Genomic DNA, 26,730 nt, shown 5'->3' with positions numbered 1-26,730 from the left:
CTTGAGGAAAGGGCAGGAGTGGGCTCAGCAGAGGCCTGGCCTCATCTCCCTTTGGAAAAACTAAAGACATGGTGTCTTGCCCTCTCCAAGTCTTGAGTTGGATTCCAGTAAAGAGACAATAATGATAAAAGTAATGGCAGTCAGCATACAGAATCAAGAACGGCAGCAACTCAGGGCCATAACATGGTTGGAAACCTGCTTCCAAGTGGAGTGAGGAAAGATGTTCCATCTGGCCATGCCTGCAGTTGCTGTGCCATCATGTGCTCGGTGACCTTTTCTAAAAAGGAAAGATCTATTCTATTCTCTTTTTTATACCCCACCCATCTGACTGGGTTGCCCTTCTAAATCTTGTCTTCACATCCCTGTCTGAAGACTGCCTTTTCAGGCGTGGGTGGAGACTGCTCCAACAAAAGACAGAACCTCCTTTCCCAATGTTTTCCCAATTTTACTATTTGGTCAGTGGACTTGGCTGGCCCTAATGAGCCGGATTGGGAAGGGTTTGGCATCCTCAAAACAAGCAAGGCTGGCAGATCCAAGCAGTTGCAGTTGATACCTTTGTTCTGTCCATTGCCTTGCTAACATTGTTGTAACTCTGTTAATGGATGGGGAAGAGTTTAAAAGCACCTTTTTTGGTCCTTAAAGCAATAAAGCACCGAAACTGTATTTACAGCCCTATTTTTGAATGTCCAGGTTTATAGGCTAGCTTTGATGGTTGTTCCTGGCATGTAATTGATTTTCATATTTCTTTAAACAGATTTATTTTTGCATGTTGGAAGGCAGTTGGTCTAGTATACATCAAAGCTGTTTAAAAGCATCTTTGTAGTTCTTACCATACAGTAGATTAACTGCATTCTGCTAAATCAGCAGTATTCAGTACGAAGTGCGGAGTACGTTCAACCGACAGGCCATGCTTATTTTGCCTGCAAGCCACATAGTGCTAATTAGTGTACGAAGGTTGCCCTGCCTAGCATGGAGGCATGCTCTGTGTCAAAGCACAATGTGAGCTGCAGATAAATAGAACACATTATCTTTGGGTTCCTTCTAAAGGTAAAGGTAAAGGAGCCCTGGATGGTTAAGTCCAGTCAAAGGAGACTATGGGGTGTGGCGCTTACCGTTCTTCAGGCAAAGGGAGCTGGCGTTTGTCCGCAGACAGCTTTTCCAGGTCATGTGGCCAGCATGACTAAACCGCTTCTGGTGCAACGGAACACCATGACAGAAGCCAGAGCACACAGAAATGTCATTTACCTTCCCACCGCAGCAGTACCTATATCTACTCACACTGGTGTGTTTTTGAACTGCTAGGTTGGCAGGAGCTGGGACAGAGCAATGGGAGCTCACCCCATTGTAGGAATTTGAACTGCCGACCTTGCGATCGGCAAGCCCAAGAGGCTCAGCGGTTTAGACCACAGCGCCACCCGCGTCCCTTCTAAAACTGTGTGTTGGGTGCATATTGGTGGTAATAATAATAATAATAATAATAATAATAATAATAATAATAATAATACAGATGATTATGATGTCATTGGCATAATTAAGAATTGTGCTTGCGTTTTCATAAAATAGCCATGGAAAATATGCCTTAAATATGGCAAGCATGCTAAATGCCAAAGTGCTAAGTTCTAGCCAGTGCTAGAATATTTCAGATCTGTTGCACTGAGCTAAAAGTTAACTGCTTTTTCATCTACTATTCCATATGAAGCATGATCATTTTCGTGCAGCAGCACTTTAGAAAACCAAGGGCAATTTCTGAGTATCTCTCTTGTCCTCCTACCTTTCCCCCATCTGGTCATTGTGGTCACACCAGCTGCATTATCTTCTTTGTTACAAAGCATAGTTTTAAGAGGCTGCATCTGTTGGAGGGAGAAGTACCAGACAGGACTTTTGCTGATAATACTTGTTAGACACAATAAACTGAATGAATATATGTAAATATTAAATGTGTATGTTTAAAATTTACCTCAATGGGATGCTGTTGGGATAAGATTTCTTGGAAAGTTTTCTAAAGCATTTATACCCTTTAATACCTTTGAAACAGGAAAAATTAGTATTGTCAGTTTCTCAGCACTCCTCCCGACTTGCCTTAATATGGCAAAATAGAATGGTCTGGAACAAACTTGACCCCAAATCCACTTTTACATCATGCAGGAAACTCTTTGATTTGTCAATCGGATTTATCTCTTCTGTTTCAGATTTGGTGTTAAAAAGAAACCAATATACATCAATGTCATAAGAGATCCTATAGAGCGGCTGGTTTCCTATTATTACTTCCTGCGCTTTGGCGATGATTACAGGCCTGGACTCCGAAGACGAAAGCAAGGGGATAAAAAAGTAAAAGTACATTTTTGCAGCTTTGTTCATGGTTTTAATTATGGAGATAATAACTGAAATCAAAACGTAGCAATTTTGAAAAGCAAATTTAGTCCAGAACAATAGGCTCAATCTTAAAATGCAGTTCCCACTCACAGGAATCTTCCATGAATGCAAGAACTTTTGGTCCAATGGAGGCATCTGCTTGTGTGTGTGTGTGTGTGTGTGTGTGTGTGTGTGTGTTGTTATTAATATATTTTTTTAATCTAATCCTTCCTGCACCACCTTCTACACCATTCTTGATGGTCTCTCAACTCTCTGGAGCAGATTATTAGGGGTCTTGGGAGGGCTCATCAAAGACCGTCTCCGTCTTCGTACCTGTTAGAAGGTCCCAGAAGCACTTATTCCATGAGTGAAGTGCCACTCATGAGAGAGTCGCGTTTGACGCAATATTTATTGTGTAAAGATGGGATTGCAATGAATTGTGCATTAACTCTGGACAAAGGGAGCTATGGAAATATGCTTTAATGTTGAACAAAGAGCTCCACATTGTCTTAGACCAGTGATGGCCAAACTTGGCCCTCCAGCTGTTTTGGGACTACAATTCCCATCATCCCTGACCACTGGTCCTGTTAGCTAGGGATGATGGGAGTTGTAGTCCCAAAACAGCTGGGGGGGCCAAGTTTGGCCATCACTGTCGTAGACCAATGGCACATGCGCATACATCTCCGGCCTTCTATTTTTAAAGAGCAAATAAGAAGGCACAGAGGACAGGGTGGTGTACCTCCTTGTTAGATAAATTTCCCCACCCAATGCTGTTCCCTAGGCCAGCATTTGTCTATAGGTCTACAGAATGACTTTTCAACACTAGCATTTGATTTCCCTTGGTAGCAGCAATATGACTTGTTTTCTGACACACTGGCTTTTGCAAAACAAATACAAGTAGAATTTAAATTGGTTGCTGTTAATAAAACGGAATCCAAGAACTTCTGAAGTCAGACACATTAATGACACATTGTGGGCTATTTTGAGTCACCGTTCAGTTCTTGCTGTGGTTACCGTGTGTTGAAGCAATTATGAATCTTGACAGTGCCCACAAAATGGTTTGTGGCTCTGCACACCAGTGCAGTTGTCGCTTTGGGGACACTAGCAGCTGCATACCAAAAGCCACACTACACTGAATTCTGTGTGTGCCAGCCAACCCACACTATCTCATTGTGCGGTGCCCACAGCTGGGAGTCAGCATGTACTGATGGACAAACTGACAGGCCTCTTAGTAAGCTATTGTGAAGTAACGCAGCCCAAGTTCATGTAGAAAAATAACTACACTAAGAAGTTTGATATTTAAGATGGAAATTTATAGCTCACTCTTGAGTTTTTGTCTTTGTTCCAGACGTTTGATGAATGTGTAGCAGCTGGAGGCTCAGATTGTGCCCCTGAGAAACTCTGGCTTCAAATTCCGTTCTTCTGTGGCCACAGCTCTGAGTGCTGGTAAGACGATGGAATTGCTTTAAATTGCAGATTAAATAAATTATCCATGTGAAGTGTATTTTATTAAATCAGAATGTGTAGCAGAGGTTAAGATTTTGAGAAAGAACACATTTGATTAACAAGTGTACTTTGTGGTTATCTCCCTCAAAGTATCAAACTGAAAAATGGTTGAATTATTATTTATTAAATTTCTATACTACCCATCATCTGAGGATCACATAGTGGTTTACAAAATAAAAACACAAAGATACATAACATAGTAACAAACAAAAACAATACCCCCATTATTATTGATTAAGTTTACACGAATGATACAGAAAATGGTCAACCATTTTCAAAATGAACTATGTATCCCCTTTCTAAACACCAGTGTCAGTGTTTGGATATGTTGATTAAAAACCACGTAACTATGGGATTCTCTCCCCCTCCCCGCTCCGGTTTAAAATGTCATGGCTTGGATCTAAACTTAGCCCTCTGTGGATAGAAGGGTTCTTTCATCCACAGAAAGCTTTCGATCCCACTGGCAGAAGTGGCAGTGATTTGCTCCTCACCCTGTCATTCCTCTGCTGTTGTGGATGGTCTCCTAAGTCTCTTCCCTCTCCCTTTAAATGACCACAGCAGCATCTGAGCAAAGTTCTGCTCAGGGAAATGTGCTCACTGGTAACAGCAAGATCAGTTTCTAACCCAGTATAAATGCTCAACCTTTAGGTCTCAAACCCAATTGTTCTTAGCTGGCAGAAACAAACTTTGTGGCTGCTATAATGTTATAATGTAAACATGGATTAATTTGAGTGCTCAATTCCGCTTTGAATGTCTGAAGGTGTTCATGAAATGAAGTTTAGAAGTTGATTTGTCATATTACAATAACTAGGGTAAAGCCTTGTTACACGGTTTGCTTAACAGTAGGAGAAAAAAATAGCAGCTTTGATCTATTTAGTTTTAATTGAGATAATATCCTTAATATGCTGTGTCAGAAGGCATATGACAAATCTCCTACACTGTATTTCTGTGTAGGAGAGAAATGCATATACGGTCGCTTCAGATTATTTGGACCAAGGCTTGAGCAAGTGCTTTCAAAGTATCAGATATACGAATTCTCAACCATTCTGCAAACCTCTCTTTGTTTATCCTCTTATAGAGCAATCTTGCTAAAATGCAGATGACTGCAATCGGTTGTGGAAGACTGGTGCAAAGTTCCAACATGCCTTTCTGTTTCTGCTTTTATGCCACGTCATAATTGATACTTCGGAACTCTTTGATATAACAGCAAAATTTTCCATACTGAACACCATGCAACATACTTGAAAAAAAGGCATTAGTGTTATCAAAAAGTTAGAAATCAGAGCCATAAATCTTTTGACATCTAACCTAGGCCATGAAGAGAGAGAGAGAGAGAGAAAATGGGGGGGGGGGAGCAAAGGAAATTAAAAATGTGTGTGGCTGAAACTTTGTTTTCTTGCCTGTGCAAAGATAACAGCTAAGCCATTCTTTTAGCCTGGTGTGAGAATATCTAAATGAAGGGAACCAAAATTCTTGGCAGACATCAAAACCTTCCTGTAATTACTTTTTATCGTTTTAGGAATGTGGGAAGCAGATGGGCTTTGGAACAAGCCAAATACAACTTGATTAATGAATATTTCCTAGTGGGAGTTACTGAAGAGCTTGAAGACTTTATTATGTTGCTGGAGGCAGCTTTGCCCCGCTTCTTCAGGGGTGCTACAGAACTATATCGCACAGGTATTTAAATAGCCACCCACTAGGCCATTTTCATCTTCCTCCTTTCCCCCCAAAACTTCTCTTTCACACACCCTTTAGGACAGGGGTCTTCAAACTTTTCAAACAGGGGGCCAGTTCACTGTCCCTGAGACACTGTTGGGGGCCAGACTATAGTTTGAAAAATAAAAAAATGAACGAATTCCTATGTACACTGCACAAAAACCAGGAAAAACAATACAATATTTAAAATGAAGAACGGTTTTAATCAGCATAAACTTGTAAGTATTTCAGTGGGGAGGATACAAGAGAGAGAGAGAGAGAGAGAGAGAGAGAGAGAGAGAGAGAGAGAGAGAGAGAGAGAGAGAGAGAGGAGGGTGACTGAGTAAGAGGAAGGAAAGGAAAGAGGCATGGCCTCAGGCTCTGGGCCTGGAGACCCAGTGCCCCTGGCCCGGCTGCGGTGCTGGCGACACCGCTGGGCCTTCGTGCTACGCCTGCATTTCCACAGGCCTTCCTTGGTGGCAGCTCCTCTGGGCTCGGCTCCAGGCCCGGCTGGTCCATGGGCTGGTCTCTCCCCCTTTGGACCTGCTTCACCTATCAACCGAGGAGGAGGAGGAGGAGCATGTGTGCAGAAGGAGAAGCCAGGCGGGGAAGGGGGGTTGCGGTCACCACCACGGAGGCCGCTGCCGAACTGGTGGTCCGTTCCCAGCGGACACACACACACACCCCTCCCTGGCGGCCCGTGCGCCTGCTAAAGCAATGGGATTGATGGGCAGCCGAGTGGGAAGGGGCTGGAGGGTGTGGTCTGAGGAGAAGCTGAAAGGGATAGACCCAGCTGCTTGCAGTAGTAGCGGTTTGGAGGGAAGGAAGCTCATGTTGGCTGTGGCTTACCCGTGCTGGTACATGTGCAATTCCAGTGTCGTTTCCAGTTTCCTCTTTTGGATCCTCTGCATCAAGTACCTGGGTGTATTGCCCACTAGGCTCCTCTCTGCCTGTGGGTGAGAAGCTACATGCATTCCCAGGTCCTTATGGGGCTTTAAATACGAGCCAATGTCACAGGGTCATAGAATCATAAATGGTACAGTTGGAAGGGACCACAAGGCTCATCTGGCTAGCCCAACCACCTGCAATGCAGGAATTAAAACTTCGGTTTCAGAACCTCCAAGGTCCACCACCTTCCAGTCAAAAAAGCTCTTGCTGTCAGGAGGTCTGTAGTTAGTCTGTAGTTAGGAGGTTCTTCCTAATGTCTGTAGTTATTCAGTGCGAGAATAGTTGTGCGAGTTGCTGGAAAGAAGGAAGAGGGCTGCCAGGCTGACATAAGGAAGCTGAGCAGTGTAGGCAAAGTCCACAAAGAACGTGGGATCAGACCGGATTGATTCAAGTAAAATTTGAACGATTAGCGATAAGACTCTACGCTTGTTCACGTCGCATAACCTGCTGACCAGCCTGCTTCGGTAAGCTCATTGTGGTTTGCAGCTTGACTTGGTATAGGCATGCAGACTCTTGGGGCCGCCGTCTAATGCAAAGGAAGAATAGGAATGGAACTGTTTTCTATCCCACCTCCCAAAGGATTAAGTGACATTGAGAACGAAGCCTGCTCCTATACACGCACCTCTATTTCTGGATTCTGTTTCTTGGTTATGCTGTAGTTCAAGGGTAGCCCATGTGCAGGTGTTATTGGACTGCAGTTCCATCGTCCCCAGACAGTGTACTCAGGCAGGGGTGGTGAAACTTGTAGTCCCACCATATACATTGACTGTCCCCGTTTGTTGGAATGCATATAACATAACAGCATAGAATGCAAATAGCATATTCCCACAACAAATATTCAGGATGACTCACGTACCACCTTGCCTTTAAATGAAAATTATTGATGGCATCATGTGGGAGGTTGCTGTGAATTTGGTGAAACAAATGGTCTGCCCAGTTGTTGTGAAGTATTATTATTATTATTATTTACTCACTTTATTGTCGATCGTACTGAATTTCCAAAGAAGCATTAATCATAATTGAAACAGATATCTTAAATGGATGTGATGTGAGGAAATGCAGTTCCCAATACAAACACTTCCTCTTTATGGTTTTAATAATTAAGCTCTTTAAACAGCGGGAGGAATGTGCACTGAGAGAGCACACTAATGCAAATGCATTCATGTTTAATGTCAAAGCTTCCAGTTTCTCAGTCCCGGAGGCTTAATAAATCTTGGCCCAAGTTCTGTCACTTTATGTACCCATTTAGCAACCTGCTGATGAAAGAATACTCTGCACAGAGACACACAAACTTTTCCCGGTCTACATTTCTGCTCCTCTGGGAGCATTCAAGCTATGAGTCAAAGTGAAGTTATGACTTTGTACGTTTTGCTTTTAGGCAAGAAGTCTCATCTTAGGAAGACAACAGAAAAGAAACTCCCCACAAAGGAAACCATCGCAAAGCTGCAGCAGTCTGAAATATGGAAAATGGAGAATGAGTTCTATGAATTTGCACTGGAGCAGTTTCAGTTTGTCAGAGCACACGCCGTCCGGGAAAAAGATGGAGAGTTGTACATTCTGGCACAAAACTTTTTTTATGAAAAGATTTACCCTAAATCGAACTAAGGACGGTGCATCTTTTTAGGCTAGGGACTAAACCTTTGGGCCACATTCTTATTTTCTGCCCCCACTTGTAGATTGCTGATGCACCAACCGAGGCACCTCAGTCCTGGAGCTCAGTAAAATGAATTGTGGGTTCCTCAAAGAGGATGGCTGCTGACCAGATACGTTGGTAATCCAAAGTATAAACTTCAGTCTAATCTCAAAGAAGGCTGCTCTTCGACTCCTGCAGAAGCCTACATACACATTTACAGAAACTAACCACTTACCAATTACGTTGCTGAAGTGATAAAGATGAAAGGCTTCCCTTTACGCTCTTTTTGATTCATAGAACAGCTTATTTTAGTTAACCTCCTGGGAAGAGGAAGCTGTTGGTTCCCTAGCTTCAACATGGAGATTTGGGTTGTATACGTTTATGAATAATGTTAATAACCGGCTGACATCTGTGCTTTGTTCTTGTGAATTCATATCACATGAATCATGTTCAATCATGTTCTGCTGAGAAATGCTGCAGCTGGACTTGCCCATATTTTATCAGTGTGGGGTTTTCATTTTAAAGAGCTAAATTGATCATCAGTGTGTTTGAAAATTCAAATTCCATAGTGATCTTGTCAGAACGCCGAAAACGAAGGCAGTGTTTCTTTAATATCCTCTGCACTTCCAACTAATGTTGGGAAAACACCTCTTCAGAAGCTGGCTTTTGCCTGCACATCAATATAAAACAAATAGTGAATTCTGTATCCTTGTTCCATCGATTCTTTGTACTTTAAAGAACTACTGGTGAATCCATATTATGACTCAACTAGTGAGCTGTGGTATGGTTAGGGGTTTCCTATTTAGATACTTTTACCTGTAGAATATTTTTACTAAGGTGCTTTATAATGTGTTTTAAAGCATTGCATTTGAAAAAAAAGGAATAAAATGCTGTAAATAATGCATATTTTATGTATTTGGACCAAAAGGTTACGGACAACTAGTTTAACACATTTTTGCACCCGTTTTGCCGTATGTGAAGTAGAAGCATCCCACCTGCCATTCAAATTCCAGTTTTGAGTTAACTCTTGGACATCGCTGAAATGAACTTCAATGACCTCAACAACTTTAAATACACAGTGGGTCTGTCCAGGATCCCCCTTTGCAAAGAAGAGAAAGAAACACTCTCCTTAATCTGCATCCTTTTATCACGCTTAAAAGGGAAAGGGAAACGGATGCCTGTTGCCTGGCCAAAAGAGATACAAAGAAAGTGACGTCAATGTGTTCAGGGCACTGCTTTATGTTACTTCAGTAAATGTGCATTTTTGCCTTGATTAGCACCTTATAGTAACTTCTATACACGAGGTTGTTTAGCAGTTGGTTGTATATTGGGAAGCTACATTTTAACAAAATTCTAGAAAAATGGCAAATTCCCTAGTTGCATATGTTTTTACTGGAAGGTTTATGTTTTGTTTGTTTTTTAAATTACTAAAGTTTGCAGGGTTTTTTTTAGTTCATTTAAATCCAGCCTTTGAGCGTCATATTCTATAAGATGTCAAAGTGCAGCATAGATGTATTGATAGAAGAACGTTACCAAATTTGTCCGCTATACGAACACAAAGTTGTTAGCTGTCTGTAAACTGAAATGTTTTGATGCCAAAAACAGGATCCTGTTACAAAGGGGTAATGAGACTATTAAGGAAAGCTTTTAATTTGCTGCTCCTCTTCTTTCTTTTGCCTTGCTCTTAAAGATATAAAAATAGCGCCGCCTTCCTAGGCAGTTTCTTCTTTTCAGTTAGCAGTCATTCGTAGTGTTCTTCGTTAATTTTTTCCAATGTATGACCATGAGCCAGAGTGTTTTCGTAGCTGTGTTGGTTCAACTGAACGAGACGCAGAAAAAATAAAAACAAAACAAAACAAACTATCATTAGACCAATTGGCTACTTGCAGCAATGTGTTCAACGTCAGGTGCTGATGCTCGGAGCACAACTAGAATCACAATTGTCCAGGCTGATTGATATGTTAGTGGGCCTGTTGATTCCATTCTTACGTGTTAGGAAGAGAGTCTGAGTGCCTCAGAAACCAAGGGTTTCTGTAGCAAGTTGGCTGAAAGTATGATTGTGCAAACAATTAGCAAAGCTGCCATTTGGACCCTTGTAACTCAGAGCCTCGGTACAGACTTCACGAGGTAGGCTGGTTACAATTCCCAATACTATAGCCACTGTGTTGACATGTCCTCAAAACAAGAGGTGCATGTATATTAATTAGGTGTTAAGATATTTAGGCAGCCTGTACAAACGCCATGCCCCACTCTAGTTGGGGAATAAAACATTTCTCATGACTATTGGTTCTTGTGTAAGATGTTGCAGAACTGAGAGGCAGGCAATTTTGAAAGATATTGACATAAATTTATAATGGGCATCCTCCCTGCGCTCTCTTCCATAATATATACTTTATTCATGTAGCTGTGGCAAACTACTTTTAAGAAGAGCACCAAATAAAGGTGCTTACCAAGTGAAACACAGGCATCTAAACACTTAAAACTCCCTTTGCAAAGAGACACTGAAAATGTGACTCGTACCGTCTGCTCATATGGACAGTATTTAAAAGTTTAGAAAGGAATGGTGTACCTGTGGCTGTTTTTATGTTCTGCATGTATAAGATCTGCTTTGCAAGTGCAAAAACTAAAACCCAATTTCTGGTTCATAACAGCTGCAAGGAGAAGCTTTGGGGGTTCATTATCTGAATTTCAGGGGTAAGAGGGAGGAAGTTCAGAGCTTAGGTCTCTGGGGTCTTGTTCACTCAGCACTAAAATACTCTGGACTTTGCTATCACGGTTTACTTTTCTGCTGTTCCTTAAACCGTTTCTTCCCACCCCATTTTTCTGACAATTCCAAATACTTCGAAACCTTGTTTTTCAAGGTTTCAAAGCTAACCCTTACAACTAGCATGGTTATACAGATTGTGTTCTCATTGGCAGTGCTTAGAAAATTGCCTGGGACATAATCAAGTATGAGTGGCGGCTCTGCTCACACAATACAGGTCCTTCAGACATACAGGCAAGCCATGGTTTCTCTTCCCCTTTTTCCCCTGCAAATCCCTGGATAACCTCCCAAACCATGGTGTAGAGCAGGCACCCCCAAACTTCGGCCCTCCAGATGTTTTGGACTACAATTCCCATCATCCCTGACCACTGGTCCTCTTAGCTAGGGATCATGGGAGTTGTAAGCTAAAACATCTGGAGGGCCGCAGTTTGGGGATGTCTGGTGTAGAGTGTGAAACCTCATCCCAACCCAGACAGTGATTTTGTGTTGCTGACAAGCCATGATGGCTTGTTGGAACATTGTTCTGCAGGCAAGGTTTGCAAACCAGTTTGAAACCGTGTTTTCCCAGTTTAATTGTCAGCCAGAAATAAACTTGTATTGGATATTGAATAAAATACATTCTTTCAAATTGTAGCCCACAATCCCTGGTGACAGTTGCCAGTAGATTTAAGTTCACTGAAATATTTTGATGCATGCATTGAAAAGTACAGTTAGGAACATTGGAATAAGTCTTATGGAATTCATTTACAAATCGCTAGTTAGCGAGGGACTATGTTTCTCTTTGCTAGTTTATACATATTTGGTAAAACCTGGAATTCCAGATGGGTTTCTATATCTGCCATAACATTCCTGATAATGATAGTATTTCCTTGAGCTATTGGATTATTACAAATTATTGTATGAGAGTCCACATCCGTACAGGGAAGGACAGTATTATTCACGTGGATGGGAGACTCGGATCATTGTGCGCTTGCCTTGCTGTGTTGAATTTATATGGGAGATCTACACATGCAAGCACTCTGGAATTGGGACGCAAGTATGGAGACATTGCATTGTGGCATTGGTCTATGAGTGTTTGTCTACTCTGCCAGTGAAACTGTTTTAGTCATGGTTTGGCAGGTCAAGCACCCTAGGTATATCCTATTTATTTCTGGGTCCAGTTTAATGTGCTGCTTTTAACCTTTGCAGCCCTTAAAATGGACCCCAGTAGTATATCTGAATGACCACTTGCACCCATATGAGACTGACAAGGTGTTAAGATCAGCTTCACAGGCTCTGCTGTCTGGCTCACCAATACAATTATTAAATTGCAGGTACCAGAGACATGGCCTTGTTAGTGGTGACTCTTGGCTTCAGTATGCCCTCTCCAGGGAAATATGCATGGCCACATTGATACTGGCTTTTAAAATAACTTGTAAGACTTTATTTCAATCCATGTGTGCTTGATGCGCCGGTTCATTTTATTTGTTACTGCTCATTAGAGGATTGTTTGGGGCCCTTTGTTTTTGTTTAAAAATTATGAACAGCTAGGCTCTGGAAGGTGGATTAGAAATCTGACAAATAGCCTACATTTCTTCCTTACAAATGAGAGATGCTCCCTCCCTCCCTCCTGAATTCACTGAATTTCGTTCTTCTAGAATCCGCAACCCGCAAATTCACTTACGAAAGCATGCAAATTGAAGAGCTGAACAGTATTTGTAGCAGGTTCTAATTATTGGTACCTTTTTGGAAACCCTTAATGTGCAGAGCCATGTGGTCTGAAGCAAAGCTTTATACATAGAATATTTTTGTGAGCAAGTGCTTCAAAATATACAAATGTGTTCATTCATGGACTTGTTCAAACACTGTATATTCTTAGAGGCTTGAGCAATGGTTTCTGAAAAAGCACTCTCTTTATGAATCTGTATTGCTGCCGAGACACTTTACATTTCTGAATACAGGCAGCTGCCACGTCATTCTCATCCTAAACGTTTGCCTGTGTTTAAAACCCTCTGGTCCTGCATCCATGCCCTTGGCAACAAAGCCTTACTGATTTCCGTGAGATTTGCTTCCAAATAAGTATGCATAGGATTGCAGCCAGAACAGCAGATCAAGTTGTGGCTTTTTAAGCAGAAGGGGACGGGGAATACATCATGTGGCATTAGAAGTGTTTTGTATAAAAGAAAATATGGTGCCTAAACTATGCTGCAGAGAAAGCATGCTGAAAAGCCTGCCTCACACACTGCCAATTTAGCTCTTAAAAGGTGGATCATTTTGTGAGTCCTAGAGATCAGACCAGAAAGAGATTTTGAGAAAAAAAGCGTGTAATCTACGATCAGCTGCCAGAATATATCCTTTTTTAAGACCATGTAGCTATGTAAACTTTTGTGGCACCTATTTATAAACCGAAACCCTTGTAAAGATTTTTTTTTTAATAGCAGGTTTGCTTTCAAAAAATCTGTTTGGATGCTTGTTTTTCCCCTCGTACCGAAATTTTAGAAAATGGAAGCCGTAGCTTCTGTGTTAGTTCGAGTATTTCAGAAGCAGTGTCGAATGTAATATTGAGAACTTGGATTGTGCCTCATTATTTTTTTAATACACACAGCTAAATGGTGCCTTTCCCCCCTCACAATCCATGTTGGAAGATGCTCGCTCCTCTCTCTTGTTTTCCTTCCTCTTCACGTGCTGATTTCAGTTGTGCAATACTCCCAAATCTAAAACCGTTTTGTCACATCTGTTTGAGATAATTGCTTCATTCCTCCCCCCCCCTGTACTTTGCTGAGAGCTTTCTGTTGTTGAAGTGTTTCAGTTGATTACCTAATGCAAATGATATATAAAATAAAATGCCCAATGGGAAAGGGGGAGGAGAGTCTAGTGTCTTTTTTTCTCCTCCAGAAAAGAAAGTCTCTGATATTCAAATGGCCGAGGGGGGGGGCGGGGAGTAAGTAAGAAAATGCACACAATTGGGTTTAAAAGTATAAATATCACAGGGGTGGTTTCTCTTTATCGTCGTCCCATTTCTGCAGTCAAACCAGTCTCAGATAGGAAGCAGTGGTGAAATCCTTCATTTGCGGTGAAAGCCTTCATTAGTCATGTACACAGAGGTAGGACTCTAGAAGCCTTGTGTTATGAAATTGAATGGGTGATTGAGTAAATGGTGGCAAGGCCTAGCTAAGTATTGAGTGTCCACATTTTTAAGAGGTTCCAATTGGAATAGATTCCCGATTTGCTAAGGTAGGCAACGCAGTAAGAGCGTCTGCCTTTGAAACCAAACTCTTGGGCATCACCCCTAGGCCTTAAGGAAATTGTGAATAGGAGGGAACGCAAAGGCTCAGACACACAGCATTGGGGTTAGGGCTCCGGAAAGCAACTAATTTGGAAGTAGGATAGCTGAAGCCTGAGCCAGCCACCACCCCGACCAGCAGTACGTATAACCTTGGCCTACCCAAGCCTGACTTACCTCCCCGAGGAAATGGTAGTGCAGCTCTAATTACCAGCACAGGCTTGAAGATGACTTCCAGGTGGTGGCAGTTGCTGCCATGCCACTGGGACTCGGAAAGCTCCCCTAGTTTTGAAAAACAGGGAAGCTTTTGTTTTGAGACTTACACACACACACACATGTTAAACTGCCCTCTTGAAATGTTCTGCTTTCTGTAAAAGTGAGCTATCTCCAGAGAGGAATGTTTCAGTATGTGATTGAGGCAGTACAACCCCCTCCTGCTGCCCATTTGTTACCCCAAAGCTGTAATGCATCAATGCAACCTTTATGGAAATTCTGAGCTCTTAGCAGTTCTCTGCCGCAGCTGTCCTTTTAGCTGAGGGACGGTCAGCTGACTCCGCTTTTAAGTGCTTGCTTTGATCTCTTAATGGGATAGTTCCTAAATATTTAGTCATCAGCATTTTACGCGCCGAAGCAACTGTTGTCTGGAGTTTCAGCCCTTTTTTAGGATGACCTGCACATCCAGACAAGGAGGCTCCTGAAGGTTAAATCTACTGTTAGCTTGGGAAGCAGATGAAAGGAGAGTGGTCTGTTGTAGTTCTAAACTTGAATGTAGAACCTGCCCTATGCAGGGCCGGCTCTAGGTAGACCCCCGGTGGCGCGGTTGCTGCGCCCTGCGAGGGCGGGGGCGCCGGAGCGATCTCCACCCCTCAGCGCCAGGGCGCGCGACCTGCTCGAGACTGCCCTGGCCCTATGTACAACTTTGCTACAGGTGCAGTCCAATACAGCTTTATGCTCTAGAAATGGGCAGTTGCATGGCCTGTAAAACTAGGTCACTTTCCCCCCAACTTGAAACATGGAGCCATTCGGTTACTAAGGAGCATGACAATATCACAGTTTTCAAGGGCAGCATGCTGTGAAATAAAACAGGCACATTTTTAATGATGTCATATAAGTTGTGCAAATTTCTTTAAAGGTGGATACTGTCTTGCCGATGGCCTGCTAGATATCCCCAATCTTACTGAGCAGAGAGAGTGCTTGTGTATTTTTATAGAAATAAATTTTTCCTGGGTGCCACAGTTGAGCACAGTGTAAGTTTCTTTGCTTAATAAAATGCAAGAAGCTGCAAGTGAATCTCGAAAGCGATATCCAGATGTTTTCTGCCTGCTAAAGCCCCCCTCCTGCTGTGACCTCCCCCTGGGTTTCATTACCACATAGCACAGATGTGGTAACTCACAATATGAGCTAATTTAAAAAAACAAATAAGAGTCTTTATTAAAAAATAGGCCCTACAAAGAACACCTGTGGGTTCAAAACAAAAGCTTCGGGACCTTTCAACTTCTGATAATAACCCAGGGTAACCCCATCAAAATTAAAGGGGCCAGGCAAGAGTTTGCCAGTCCCCCCCCCATAAACACACTTGTTTTAGATGGTGCCCTTTCAAGTTGTCTCCCCGCTTTGAGCATTAAGCTGTTTAAAATGAATGTGATTGCAAGATAATTCACATACTTTTAATTGGATCCTCAAAGCAAGTGCAATTTGGATTTTCTACTAAAACAGGGATATGACACACAAGATGTACTGCTTCAAGTATGCATGACCCACCGGAAGCTCGGCTGCTTTGAGAAGACCTTGCTAAGATGTTCAGACAACACTTCCTGGTACAACATGGATGTTTTATGTTATCTACACTCTACAGGATGGGATGCAGGTGGTGCTGTGGTTTAAACCACAGAGCCTAGAGCTTGCCGATCAGAAGGTCGACGGTTCGAATCCCTGCGACGGGGTGAGCTCCCGTTGCTTGGTCCCAGCTCCTGCCAACCTAGCAGTTTGAAAGCACGTCAAAGTGCAAGTAGATAAATAGGTACCGCTACAGCGGGAAGGTAAACGGCGTTTCCGTGTGCTGCTCTGGTTCGCCAGAAGCGGCTTTGTCATGCTGGCCACATGACTTGGAAGCTGTACGCCGGCTCCCTCTGCCAATAATGCGAGATGAGTGCCGCAACTCCAGAGTCAGTCACGACTGGACCTAATGGTCAGGGGTCCCTTTACCTTTACCTTTACACTCTACAGGACTTCACTCAGGCAAACAGGAAAACCGATTTGGAGAAGGCAGTAGACAGACCTGGGAAATGGGCAAAACTTTGAGGGGGACAAGCATAAGGCCAGGGACCACATTCTTAAGCGGAAGTCTGAATACAAATTAGTACTATTGCACTGAGAAGATGCTTGTTGGTTAGGGAAGGGTTTCTTCTGGATAGAAAGCAATACTGTTTAGTCTGTTTCCGATCTTGCCCTAGTCTTATGCAAAGCAATAATAGCAGAGTCTTGATGGCTGGACTCAGTGGCATTTTTTTCATAGTGCCGGATACTGATGAGATCATCATAAATTGTCTTTCTGGCATTCCAGATAAACCTGCCAGAATACAAAATGAATGGATGACTACAATTTTCCCTGATGCAAATAAAGGTAAGACTTAAGAAATGATAACAGCGTATAGAGTTTCCCTTGCAGGCCCTATGAAAGGCTACTTTTTAGGTGGCGATATTGCTGCTTGCATGGTGTGCTTTCAACAGTTCAAACTACTTTTTACAGCTAACCCTCTACAGTTAGCAGCACCAAAGGAACCTTCCTGGGGCGCAAGCCTGGGCAGTGTGGATGGAGGTCCTGAGCTGCCCAGACAACAGGACCGCCCTCTCGACCTCGCTGATGCGGTCCAAGGGAAAGCAGACCAAGATATTTCACACCAGCTGGGCTGCAGGGGTTGCAAGAAGGAGGCATATAAGGCTCCAGGGGACTCCAGATCTGTGTAGGATTTACTCCTTAGCCTTTTCTTCTCCTGAAGGTACCCTGCAAAGTGTCTTGGGTTCAGTCCCCAGTATCTGCAGGTAGGGCAGGGAGAGAGCCTTGTCTGAAACTGCCTGGAGAGCTGCTGCCAGCCAGTGTCGGTGATACTGAACCGGGTGGACCAATGGTGTGGCTTAGTTTAGCAGTTCCCTACTGTGTACTACCCAGCCTGTAATGCTACAGTGAAAACTATAAAGAGACCTCCATAAAACCCTTTGCAAGCTTATCTGGAGGGCCCTAACAGTTTGAAGAAGGTTTTTTGTAAAGAGCTGTGTTTGCTGAGGAATAATCCCCTAGCTTTCAGTAGGTTTTTATAGCGTGGTAGAATCCAAGCTGGCTAGAATAGTGCTCCTCTGAGTTTTGGGGCTTAATTATATATATATATATATAGATATAAAACCCTCCAATTAGTCTAGGAAGGAAAATGCCATGAGCAGCAAAAAAGAAAAGGAGAAGGAGAAGGAGAAGGAGAAGGAGAAGGAGAAGGAGAAGGAGAAGGAGAAGGAGAAGAAGAAGAAGAAGAAGAAGAAGAAGAAGAAGAAGAAGAAGAAGAAGAAGAAGAAGAAGAAGAAGAAGAAGAAGAAGAAGAAGAAGAACGGAACTAGCACATTTGACCCTCCCTTCGGTCAGGGCTCAGAGCAGATGTGCACACTTCTAAATCGGGTGAACGCTGTTTTGTGCAATGGTTTCGCCAGCCTGTTTTCTTACACTTCAGAATAAAGTATTGCAAAGGTTATGGCTTGTGTTTACTCACATGCACTCAACTGCTCTGTTCCTAAGTTTCTGGGGTGTTTCATTCTGACTCTGGTTCAGATTCTAAACACTGGTGTGTGTAACGCAGTTTCATACGCAGTAATGGGATGTCAGAATCACAGGCCTAGGACCCCTGTGCTTCTGCCCAGAATATCTTTTAAGTTATTATATTTACCAGATTTATAAGCTGCTTTGTGGCTAGAGACCATCAAAGTTGTATACAAAATTTAAAAAATAGGATAAAACACAAAACCCTATTTCTAAAAGCAATTGAATCATCCACAAAAATCTCTTAAAACAATGAAAGCAGATCTTGCCATTCTAGAAAACAATAAACCCAAATCTATGTGGCATTCCTGAAAAAGAAACTCTTAACATTGTGAGCAGGTATTTGAGAGACCAGTGCAGCACTTTCCCCCCCTCTTTTTTAAAGAGAACGAGCTGGCAAATCCTTGACTCCCATCTTATATTAGTCATGAATTCTCTTGTGGCTAGTTTACACCACTTGCCAATGGCCACTAGGATATGGGGGAATAAAAAGACTGTCTTCTCAAACAGTCATCCAGCTGTTGGCTGCTCTAAACAAAAGTAAGTTCGGTTTCAATCTGCTGCTCTTGCTTAGCAGATTAAAATTCAGGATTACATTCAGGCCATTCATTTCCTGGCTTGTCGTTAGAGCGTAAGAAGACCCTTGCTGCATCAAAACAAAGGCCCACCTCATCCAGCATCCTATTCTCATAGTGGCCAAGCAGATGCCAACGTGAAGATACACGCTGCTTCCAACCATGGGAGCAGAACATCTCTCTTCCCAGATCTCTTCATTTTGTTTTTCTGCGACAGCATCAGTCTTTGCTTCATGCTGCCTAAATATACCACAGTGCAACTTCTTCTGCCACCTCTGTATTTGTGGCAAACGTGTTGGGAGTTTGGTTTAGTGTAAAGCGTTCTGATGGAAATAAACCATTTAAGGGCCCTGGTGTAGCACTCAATGCTGCTTTGCGCTCTTTAAGATTATCCTGCTAGAAAGAGGGTTCGGTTTTTTACAAACGAATATTAAAATGCAGCAAAACTGGGGAGATGAGTGCACCACCACTGGGGGCCAAAACACACACCTGGAAACATGGTCGATAACTGAGATTGGACATGATGCAACAGCAGATCGCAAAGTTCAGCCAGGGCAGATCTTGCTCCTGTTTTAATTTGCCAAAGCTGACCCTCTTGCAAATCCTCCATGTGATATGTCCATGTGGGTGGAACAATTTGTTCAAATGGAAGGTTTTAAAGGGCACTTCCCGTATCTTCCCCTCTACTTTTTATTCTTTGACCCTGCCATGGGACATTCTACCAGGGGATGGTGTTTGCCGGAAGACAGGAAGAGGTCTAAGCGCTTTACTTCTCTCCATTCTGATCTGTAGGGAAAGTTTTCTCCTCTGATGGTCCTATGAAAAGCTATTCAGTCACCTGTTGGCAATGTTAACCATCTCATAAAATCTACAGTGTATCCTTATAGTATACTTTTAGGAGATGACTCCGTATCAAACTACAGCTTGTTGTCATTTTTAGGCCTTTTACAAGCTGTGTGCACTTTAGCTGTCCTCATAAAACTTTGTTTGAACCCTGGTGTCTCCCTTTCCCCCCCCCTCCACCCCCTTTAAGAAGGTTTTTCTCTCAGCCCCACTTTATGTATGGAGTACAGTGACCTTCCTGGGCATGGTGTCTTCCATCTGATACACTTGGGCCAACTGTCACACAAGTGTTTCCCTGCTTGTACGCATAGCAACTGTCTGCGGATTCCCCCCCCACCCTTTTGTCCTGTCTCTTCAGTTTTACAGAAACCGTCTCTCTTATTTTTAGTTATCTGTTTAATCTCCCTGTCAAAAGGTCCACGCTAACCCAGTGAAGTGGTACCTTTTTTGAGAAAGGGGTACATCATTTGGCTTATGACTATTGTTCTCCAGGCCTCACTTGAAACATGTCCCAAGCATGCCTTGTCTAGTTCGTGCTGGAGTTTTGAGTTTATTATTATTTCTGTCTGAGTACTTAATGAACTAGGTCAATAAACTCGAGTCTCTTTGGCTACGTATCATAAATGACTCAAGTGCAAGGGAATAAACCAAATGTTTCCTTTTAAAATCCTTTATGGATACTATACCTTTTATACAATAGGTAAACAGAACTTTAATAACCTGTCGTGCTACTTTTTTTAAACTGCCAGGTCTGAAGAGAATACAGTGGAGGCAAATGCACCCCACATTAACTCAAAAGTGAGGCCCGCCGAATGCGATTGAAATTCCCAGGCTGAGGATTGCGGCCCAAATATGCTCAGCACCGCAACATTTAAACCTTGCGCATGTATGTTCAAAATTAAATCCCATTTAGTTCGGCGAAACTTATTCCCAACCAAGTGAGCTTACTAACAGGACCACAACCATATTGCTAAAGCTGAAAGCTAATCCCACGATTATACATACATACGTAGCAGATCTGTTTTGAGTGACCCAACAGGCTATCCGTAGGCAGATTTGAAAACGGAATCTGGAAACAGCACAACAACCCTGTAGCATAATAAGTGATCTTGTGCATGTTTTCTCAGAAGCAAGCCCTACTGAGTTCAATGAGACTGAACACCCTACTGTGAAAGGTGTTGTTCTTTTGCCCCTGGCATGCCGATGGGTAACGTTTCACATGCTGAGTTTCTGCTTGTTCATCCTGCTATTTGAAGGCTAAGGAATCTGGTCATGGAGTTTTACTGTAATTTTTAATTTTAGCCATCTGACTTGCTCACTCCTTGAATCCACAAAGAAGGGAACTTCCTGATTCTGGCACAGATGTAAAGCTAAGGTCACTAAATAGAAACAAAGATAGTTCACATGAATTTCTGTGCTCATCGGCTTTTAAGGGAAGGGCTATAACTCAGTGCAGGGAGCCAAGTGCCTTGCATGGAACAGGTCTACCTTCAGCATCTGTAGGTGGAGCTGGAGAAGACCCTGATTTGTTTGCAGTGAGATTTAGTTGTCATTGGCTATTGACTGAGCATCCACCCTTATCCGCTTGCAGGGAGATTAGTTGATGTTGGCTATTTAATGAGCGTTCATTCTGATCCATTGCAGGGAGGTTAGATGCTGCTGCATCAAAGCAAGCGTCCCTGCACGCTTTCCAGTGTGTTTTCCCCATCACTTCCCTTACAGCAATAAGTTTGCTCTTTTGAGAAAGTGGGTCTGTTGCATGAAGCTTCCCGACTGACTATAATAAGCAGGCATGCGATGGAATCCCAGCTGAGAATAGCAACACCCTCTGTGTTGAGACCATGGTGAGTCATAGTTAGACCACCTAGAGTAGACATCCCTGAACGTAGAGGCCCAGGGGACTGGCCACATAAGTCCGCTTCTTACGTTTCTGTATTCCACTACTGTGGCCGTGGAATGTGCAGAGCTAAGGCTGAAATGGCAACCTGGCAAGAAGTCATGCGCTTGGCCTTTGAGTGGAGCCACAGTGCCAGGAGCTGGAGTCAAGCATAGGCCAGCAATCAAAGCAAAGCACGGTGTCGGTGAAGTTAACTCTTTGTTCAAGAAACCAAAACTGGCGATCCTAGCAGCTCTTCAGTAGGCCTTGCTCCAACAAGGCAGTTGTGATGTGTCTTCCCTCCTCTCCAGAGTCTTTCCCAAGCAGTCGCAAATGCGCAATCCTCCTCTGCTCTGTCCTTTTCATCTCTCTGTCTGTTCTTAGGAGACCGGTGGGAAGGAAGCTGGTTGCAGTAGGAAAGGGAGACTCCCTGGCTTCTTCAGCAACCTGCCTCTGTCTCCTGGCCCCACTCCCCTCCAGCCTCCGCTTCTGCCTCGATGTCTGGACTGCTCTCTGCCACAGCCTCTTCCTGCTCACCAAACCCTGTTGCCTTTTCTGCTTCTGACCCCTCCTGTTCCCGGTCTGCTCTCTCTTCTCCCTGTGACCATGCATTGCCGTCCCACCACCAATCCCCTGGGCTCTGAGCCTTCTTCCCCTGGGGGTTCCCCAGCTGGTGCCCCCCCACTCCTCTGCATCCAACCTGCAGCCACAGGGCAAGGCCAACTTCTATACTCGCAACAGGAGGCAAAGCGTTTCCAGAAGCGGGCCACTTTGAGAAATCTTTTTGACTGCTTCCTTAGATAATGAACTCCCTGCTCTTACCAAAGCAGACCACGGGTCAGCCTAGACGTCCCTGATGAGCTACTTTTCCTATGTGAAGGTACGAGCATGCATAGTGAGAAGTATTTCCAACAAATCTCCCCCCCCCCCAAAAAAAACAATTGGGAGAAGAACAGTCTAGGAAAAGCGTTGCAGCTAGATTCTGCTGATTTGTGCAAACAGATCTGCAGTTCTGTGGTATCCTGCCCCCCGCCTTTCTGATTCAAGTAGAGCTGCAGCCATGATGCAAAGTGGGGACTAATTAGCAATAGGCAATTTGTGTACTTTACCATGGGTTCCATTGCCAATGGGCCTCCCCTTTAATCTTCTGCTTGACGGATCTTATGTTAAGGCCGATAAAACCAACTGCCTTACTTCAGCTCTTATCTAGCGTTGAGCAATTATCAAGAGGCAATTATCTAACTGCAAGCCCAGTGACCATGAAAGATAAGTAGCGACAAACATACAGCTCTCGCTGTTTCTTCTCTGCCTCACCTTCCCGTAGAACTTTTGATTTTATTTTTTTAAGGCATTCTTCTTTTAAAACACACACACACACAGCAATATTCCTTCCCCTCTCCGTTGTTTTAATATGTCTGTGCAGCTGCTGAAAAGGCTTTGTGCATCTGGCAATGGTGGCTGTTTTCATGGTTAGAGAAAACGTGAGATTGATACATTTCCTGCTTTGTGGGGGGGGGGGGCTGGTGGCAGAGGAGAAAGAGAGGACAAAATTCATCCGGACCACGAATTAAAAACAAAACTCATTTTGTATTTTCGCCACTAGGTGGTGCAAGAGGAATTCGCACCGTATGCCGCGGAAAGTACGTAGAAGCCCTTCAGATGGCCTCATTCAGCTCCCCATTTTGCAGCTTCAGTGGAGATACGCTTGGTTTCACTGTCAACTGTCTTCCTTTCTGCACAGAGGGCAAAGAAGAGTCTCGCTGCTCGCGTTTAATCCCGAAATCAAGTTCGCAGGACTTGAAAGGGCCTGCGTTCATTTCAGGCAGGCTTATAGTGTAAGGCCCTTTTCTGTGGCAGAGGAGGGAACTTTGCTCGAAAGGCGACCAACCTGGTACTGCTGCCCCACCGAAATCAAAGTTAAAAGTTAAGGCAAGCCCAAAGTTAAGGCTAAGGGCTCCTCTCTGAGCGGCCAGACTGCTTTGTTTTGGGGGGGAATTAGCCATCTCCCGGTCAGTCGTTATCTGACACTCCTTTGTCACTTTCCTAACTGCAGCAAGTCTGTTTTGAAAGAGCGGCTTTGAAAGTGCATCAACCCACTTCAATTGCACACACTCACATTTCCAGTATGTGACTGGATCTGCCCCACAAAACAGGTTGTCACTGACTGGAGTTCCATGGGAATTCAATGTGACTCACTTTTGCATGGATCCAGCCTATTAGTTGCTGGGCCTGCCCCAGACCTGTGCCTCATATGCTGATGCCTATCTCCAAATTAGGCTTGCAGATTGACAGCTCCTTTGCTCGGGTGCCAGATCTGACAAGCTGACGTACCACCTGCACAAGCATATAACAATTAATATGCATATGAGGTTCCAAAACCTTTAATATTTGGAAATATTTGTTTCCATTTCTCTCCCACGCCTTCCCAGTAACTCATGGCAGGTAACAATGGGTGAAAATTAAGTGTGTGCGCATGCACGCGTACACACAACTAGCCCAAAGTACAATTGGAACTCATCCTGCCAGTGGAATGCTAGTCCAAAGGGGAAAGTGTCACAGCTCTTTCTGGGAGATAGGCCACCTTGGGGTTTAATGTATGTTGTCACAGACTGGTTGCAGATGCAGAGGAAGGGTGGAAGTAACCAGCTAGGGCAGGGGTCAGCAACCTTTGCCCCACAAATAACCCAGACTCATGTGAAAACACCAGGCAGGCCCCACAAATAACCCAGAGATGCATTTTAAATAAAAGCACACATTCTACTCATGTAAAAACACGCTGATTCCCGGACCATCCGTGGGCAGGATTGAGAAGGCGATTGGGCCGCATCCGGCCCATGGGCCTTAGGTTGCCTACCCATGAGCTAGGGGAATCCCCAAGGGATGAAGGCTCAGAGTCTGAGGATTGGTGGTGGAATGATGAAAAGTGGTCAGAGGGAGGAGACTGGGAGGAGGAGGAGGTGCCAGAAACGGAAGAGGGAACAGGACTTAGTGAGCAGGGAGAGTCTGTGGCAGAGAGAAGTCCAGAACCAGAGGCAGAAACTGCAGCACGAGAGGAGGAGGGCCAAGAGACAGAGATGGGTGAGGCTTGTGAAGAAACATGGGTGTTTCTCCCTCCTGTTGTGACAAAATCCTGATTCCTATATTGTGTGGAATGGACATCCTGATGATAAGATGGCATCTGCCAGAGACCTGCGGATAGGGTTGCCATATTCCCAAAAATGAAAATCCGGACAAAGTTGTTGAGCTTTTATTTTATTCTACAGTCGTACCTCGGAAGTCGAACACCTTGTGAGTCGAACGTTTTGGCTCCTGAATGCCGCAAACCCGGAAGTGAGTGTTCCGGTTTGTGAATGTTCTTTGGAACCCAAACGTCTGACGGGGCTTCCGCGGCTTCCGATTGGCTGCAGATGCTTCCTGGTTTCCTAACGTTTTGGAAGTCGAACGGACTTCCAGAATGGATTCCATTTGACTTCCGAGGTACGACTGTATTTTTTCTTTTTTGATCAAATATGATGAGGGGAATGTCTCCAACAATTTTGGGCTTCGGGGGGATTTTCAAAGCATTAAAAAAAAATCGCCCAAGTTTCCATGCGTTCAGGTTTTCCAGGACATTTTGCTGATTCAGCAAAATTCCGCTCCGGATGCCATTTGCCAGCCCTACCTGCGGAGCGCAGTGATCAGTTGGGTATGAAAAGGGTGAGACTATATATTTTTCTGTTTTTATATTGTAAACCGCCCTGTGGTCTTCAGATAAAGGGCAGTCTAGAAATTTAATAAGCAAACAAACTTTCAGTTATCCTGGTGCCAAGCTCTGTATAGGGCTTTTGACACCAAAACCAATACCTTCAACTTAGCTAATGGGCAGCTGGTGCAAATCTGTCAACAGCAGGATAATACGTTGGCAATATCCTGCCCCAGTCAGCATTTCAGCTGCTGCGTTTTGCGCCAGCTGCCACTTTTGAGCCATCCTCAAGGGTGGACCCACAGAGAGTACATTGCAGCAATCCACCCCAGAGGTTACCAGCGCAAGGGTGATAGTGTTCAGGCTATTCCAGTCTAGAAGCAGCCATAGTTGTCTTGCCAGCTGAAGCTGGTAAAAGGCCCTCCTAGCCACCTTGGGTCACCCCGAGAGGAGTGCCTGGAACCTATTTTTGCTGTCCTATTCATAAGAGAGTTAAATATTGTCTTAAAGCAAGTTTTCTATGACCTGTCCAGCTGATGTAAGGAACAAAGCAATGGCCACATGGAACTTGTTATAAAGATTGCAAAGGGCTCAACTATTCACATTAACCTTGTGTACATACATATATCTATAAATTGCTCAGATTCTGAAAGGACTCAGGCACAGACTCCGTGCCAGAAGAATAAGCCTTCAAAGGTTTGCCCTCCTTTATAAAATGAATAGCCCAGTAGGTGCTTAGTATTGATTTGCTGGGCATTTAAAGTGCTGTGTTTTATCTCGCCGAACACTTAGCAAATTTGTCATGATGGTATTTAGCAGGGCAACCCGCTCATTACTTATTTCCCCAAACCTTTCTGGCATATCGCTTGAAACCCTATTACACCTTGGGCGAGCCGCTGCTACAGTACGGAGGAATCATAATGCCCTTTCTGCTTAAATAAGCACGACGGAATAACATCTCTATTCAGCAGAGGCGCCAGGGAAAGGAATGCCCCGGTGCCAAATGTAATACACTTTGCGGCTGATGGAGAGAAGTTGAATCTGATTCAAGGAGACTTGGAATATCCCTGTTGCTGTTTAAGTGGGCATGGAATTTCTTTTGTGTTTCCTGTTTCTGCACCTCGCAGAACGGTTTCAAATCTTCTTTAGGTAAACCCTAGGCACAAGGATATTATGAGGGTCAATTGCTCTTATTACAGCTTCTCATTGTGGCTTGTTCATGGCACATAGGGTGCATTTTCCCACATGGCTTCCAAGAGCTGTTGCTAAGGAAAACCACTCAGGTATATGACAACTATTTTTGTGTGGGTCATCAATTGTGCCTATTTATTCCTCTCTGGTAGTGGTTCTCTCAGTTGAGTAGCCTTTCCTCTGTGTCACCGAGTTATTCTTCCTGCATACTTTTTAAAATTTCTCTTTCTTGGTTCCACACACATTGATACACACAGTGCTATTTTTGTAGAAACAGAGGTGCCTGAACTCACCATTGAACGCCTCCCTTGGTCTCTTATAATGGCAATGGTGCCCACCTGTGAGGTGCCAGAATCAAGTTCCGGCTGAAAATATTGTCCTTCTGTAGAAGAGAAAAATGAGAGGACAAAGGTCACAGTGTTGTTCTATAGCAACTAGGGATGGGTGAATCAGTTTTTCTCAGTTCTCATTTTTTCCAATCTTAACTTCTCCATGTCACAGGTTTTTTGGTTTTTTAAAAGAAAGTCTGTATCAGCATTTTAATGTGATTTTCCTAATATACACATTCTTGTATGCGATTGTGACAAATATACTTGGCCCC

The 26,730-nt window shown here is 43.7% G+C and overlaps 1 protein-coding gene and 1 long non-coding RNA gene across 2 annotated transcripts in view; one reads left to right on the top strand and one right to left on the bottom strand.

The window, feature by feature from the left end:
- Nucleotides 1-13,739, top strand: part of HS2ST1 (heparan sulfate 2-O-sulfotransferase 1) — a 92,755-nt gene extending 79,016 nt beyond the window's left edge. The window contains exons 4-7 of the mRNA XM_035121385.2: nucleotides 2,190-2,328; nucleotides 3,701-3,798; nucleotides 5,378-5,535; nucleotides 7,880-13,739. Of these exons, the coding sequence (XP_034977276.1) occupies nucleotides 2,190-2,328; nucleotides 3,701-3,798; nucleotides 5,378-5,535; nucleotides 7,880-8,106 (622 nt within the window). The 3' untranslated portion in view covers nucleotides 8,107-13,739. The remainder of the gene's footprint in view (nucleotides 1-2,189; nucleotides 2,329-3,700; nucleotides 3,799-5,377; nucleotides 5,536-7,879) is intronic.
- LOC132592429 (uncharacterized) overlaps nucleotides 1-26,730 on the bottom strand; it is an 88,208-nt gene that overhangs the window by 48,428 nt on the left and 13,050 nt on the right. Inside the window, exon 2 of the long non-coding RNA XR_009557878.1 lies at nucleotides 26,423-26,511. This is a non-coding gene — a long non-coding RNA (uncharacterized LOC132592429). The remainder of the gene's footprint in view (nucleotides 1-26,422; nucleotides 26,512-26,730) is intronic.

The sequence above is a fragment of the Zootoca vivipara genome, chromosome 7 (assembly GCF_963506605.1).
Source record: "Zootoca vivipara chromosome 7, rZooViv1.1, whole genome shotgun sequence".
Classification (NCBI taxonomy): Eukaryota; Metazoa; Chordata; class Lepidosauria; order Squamata; family Lacertidae; genus Zootoca; species Zootoca vivipara.
The sequence above is the reverse complement of the archived record's forward strand: the minus strand, read 5'-3'. Positions and strand labels throughout refer to the sequence as shown.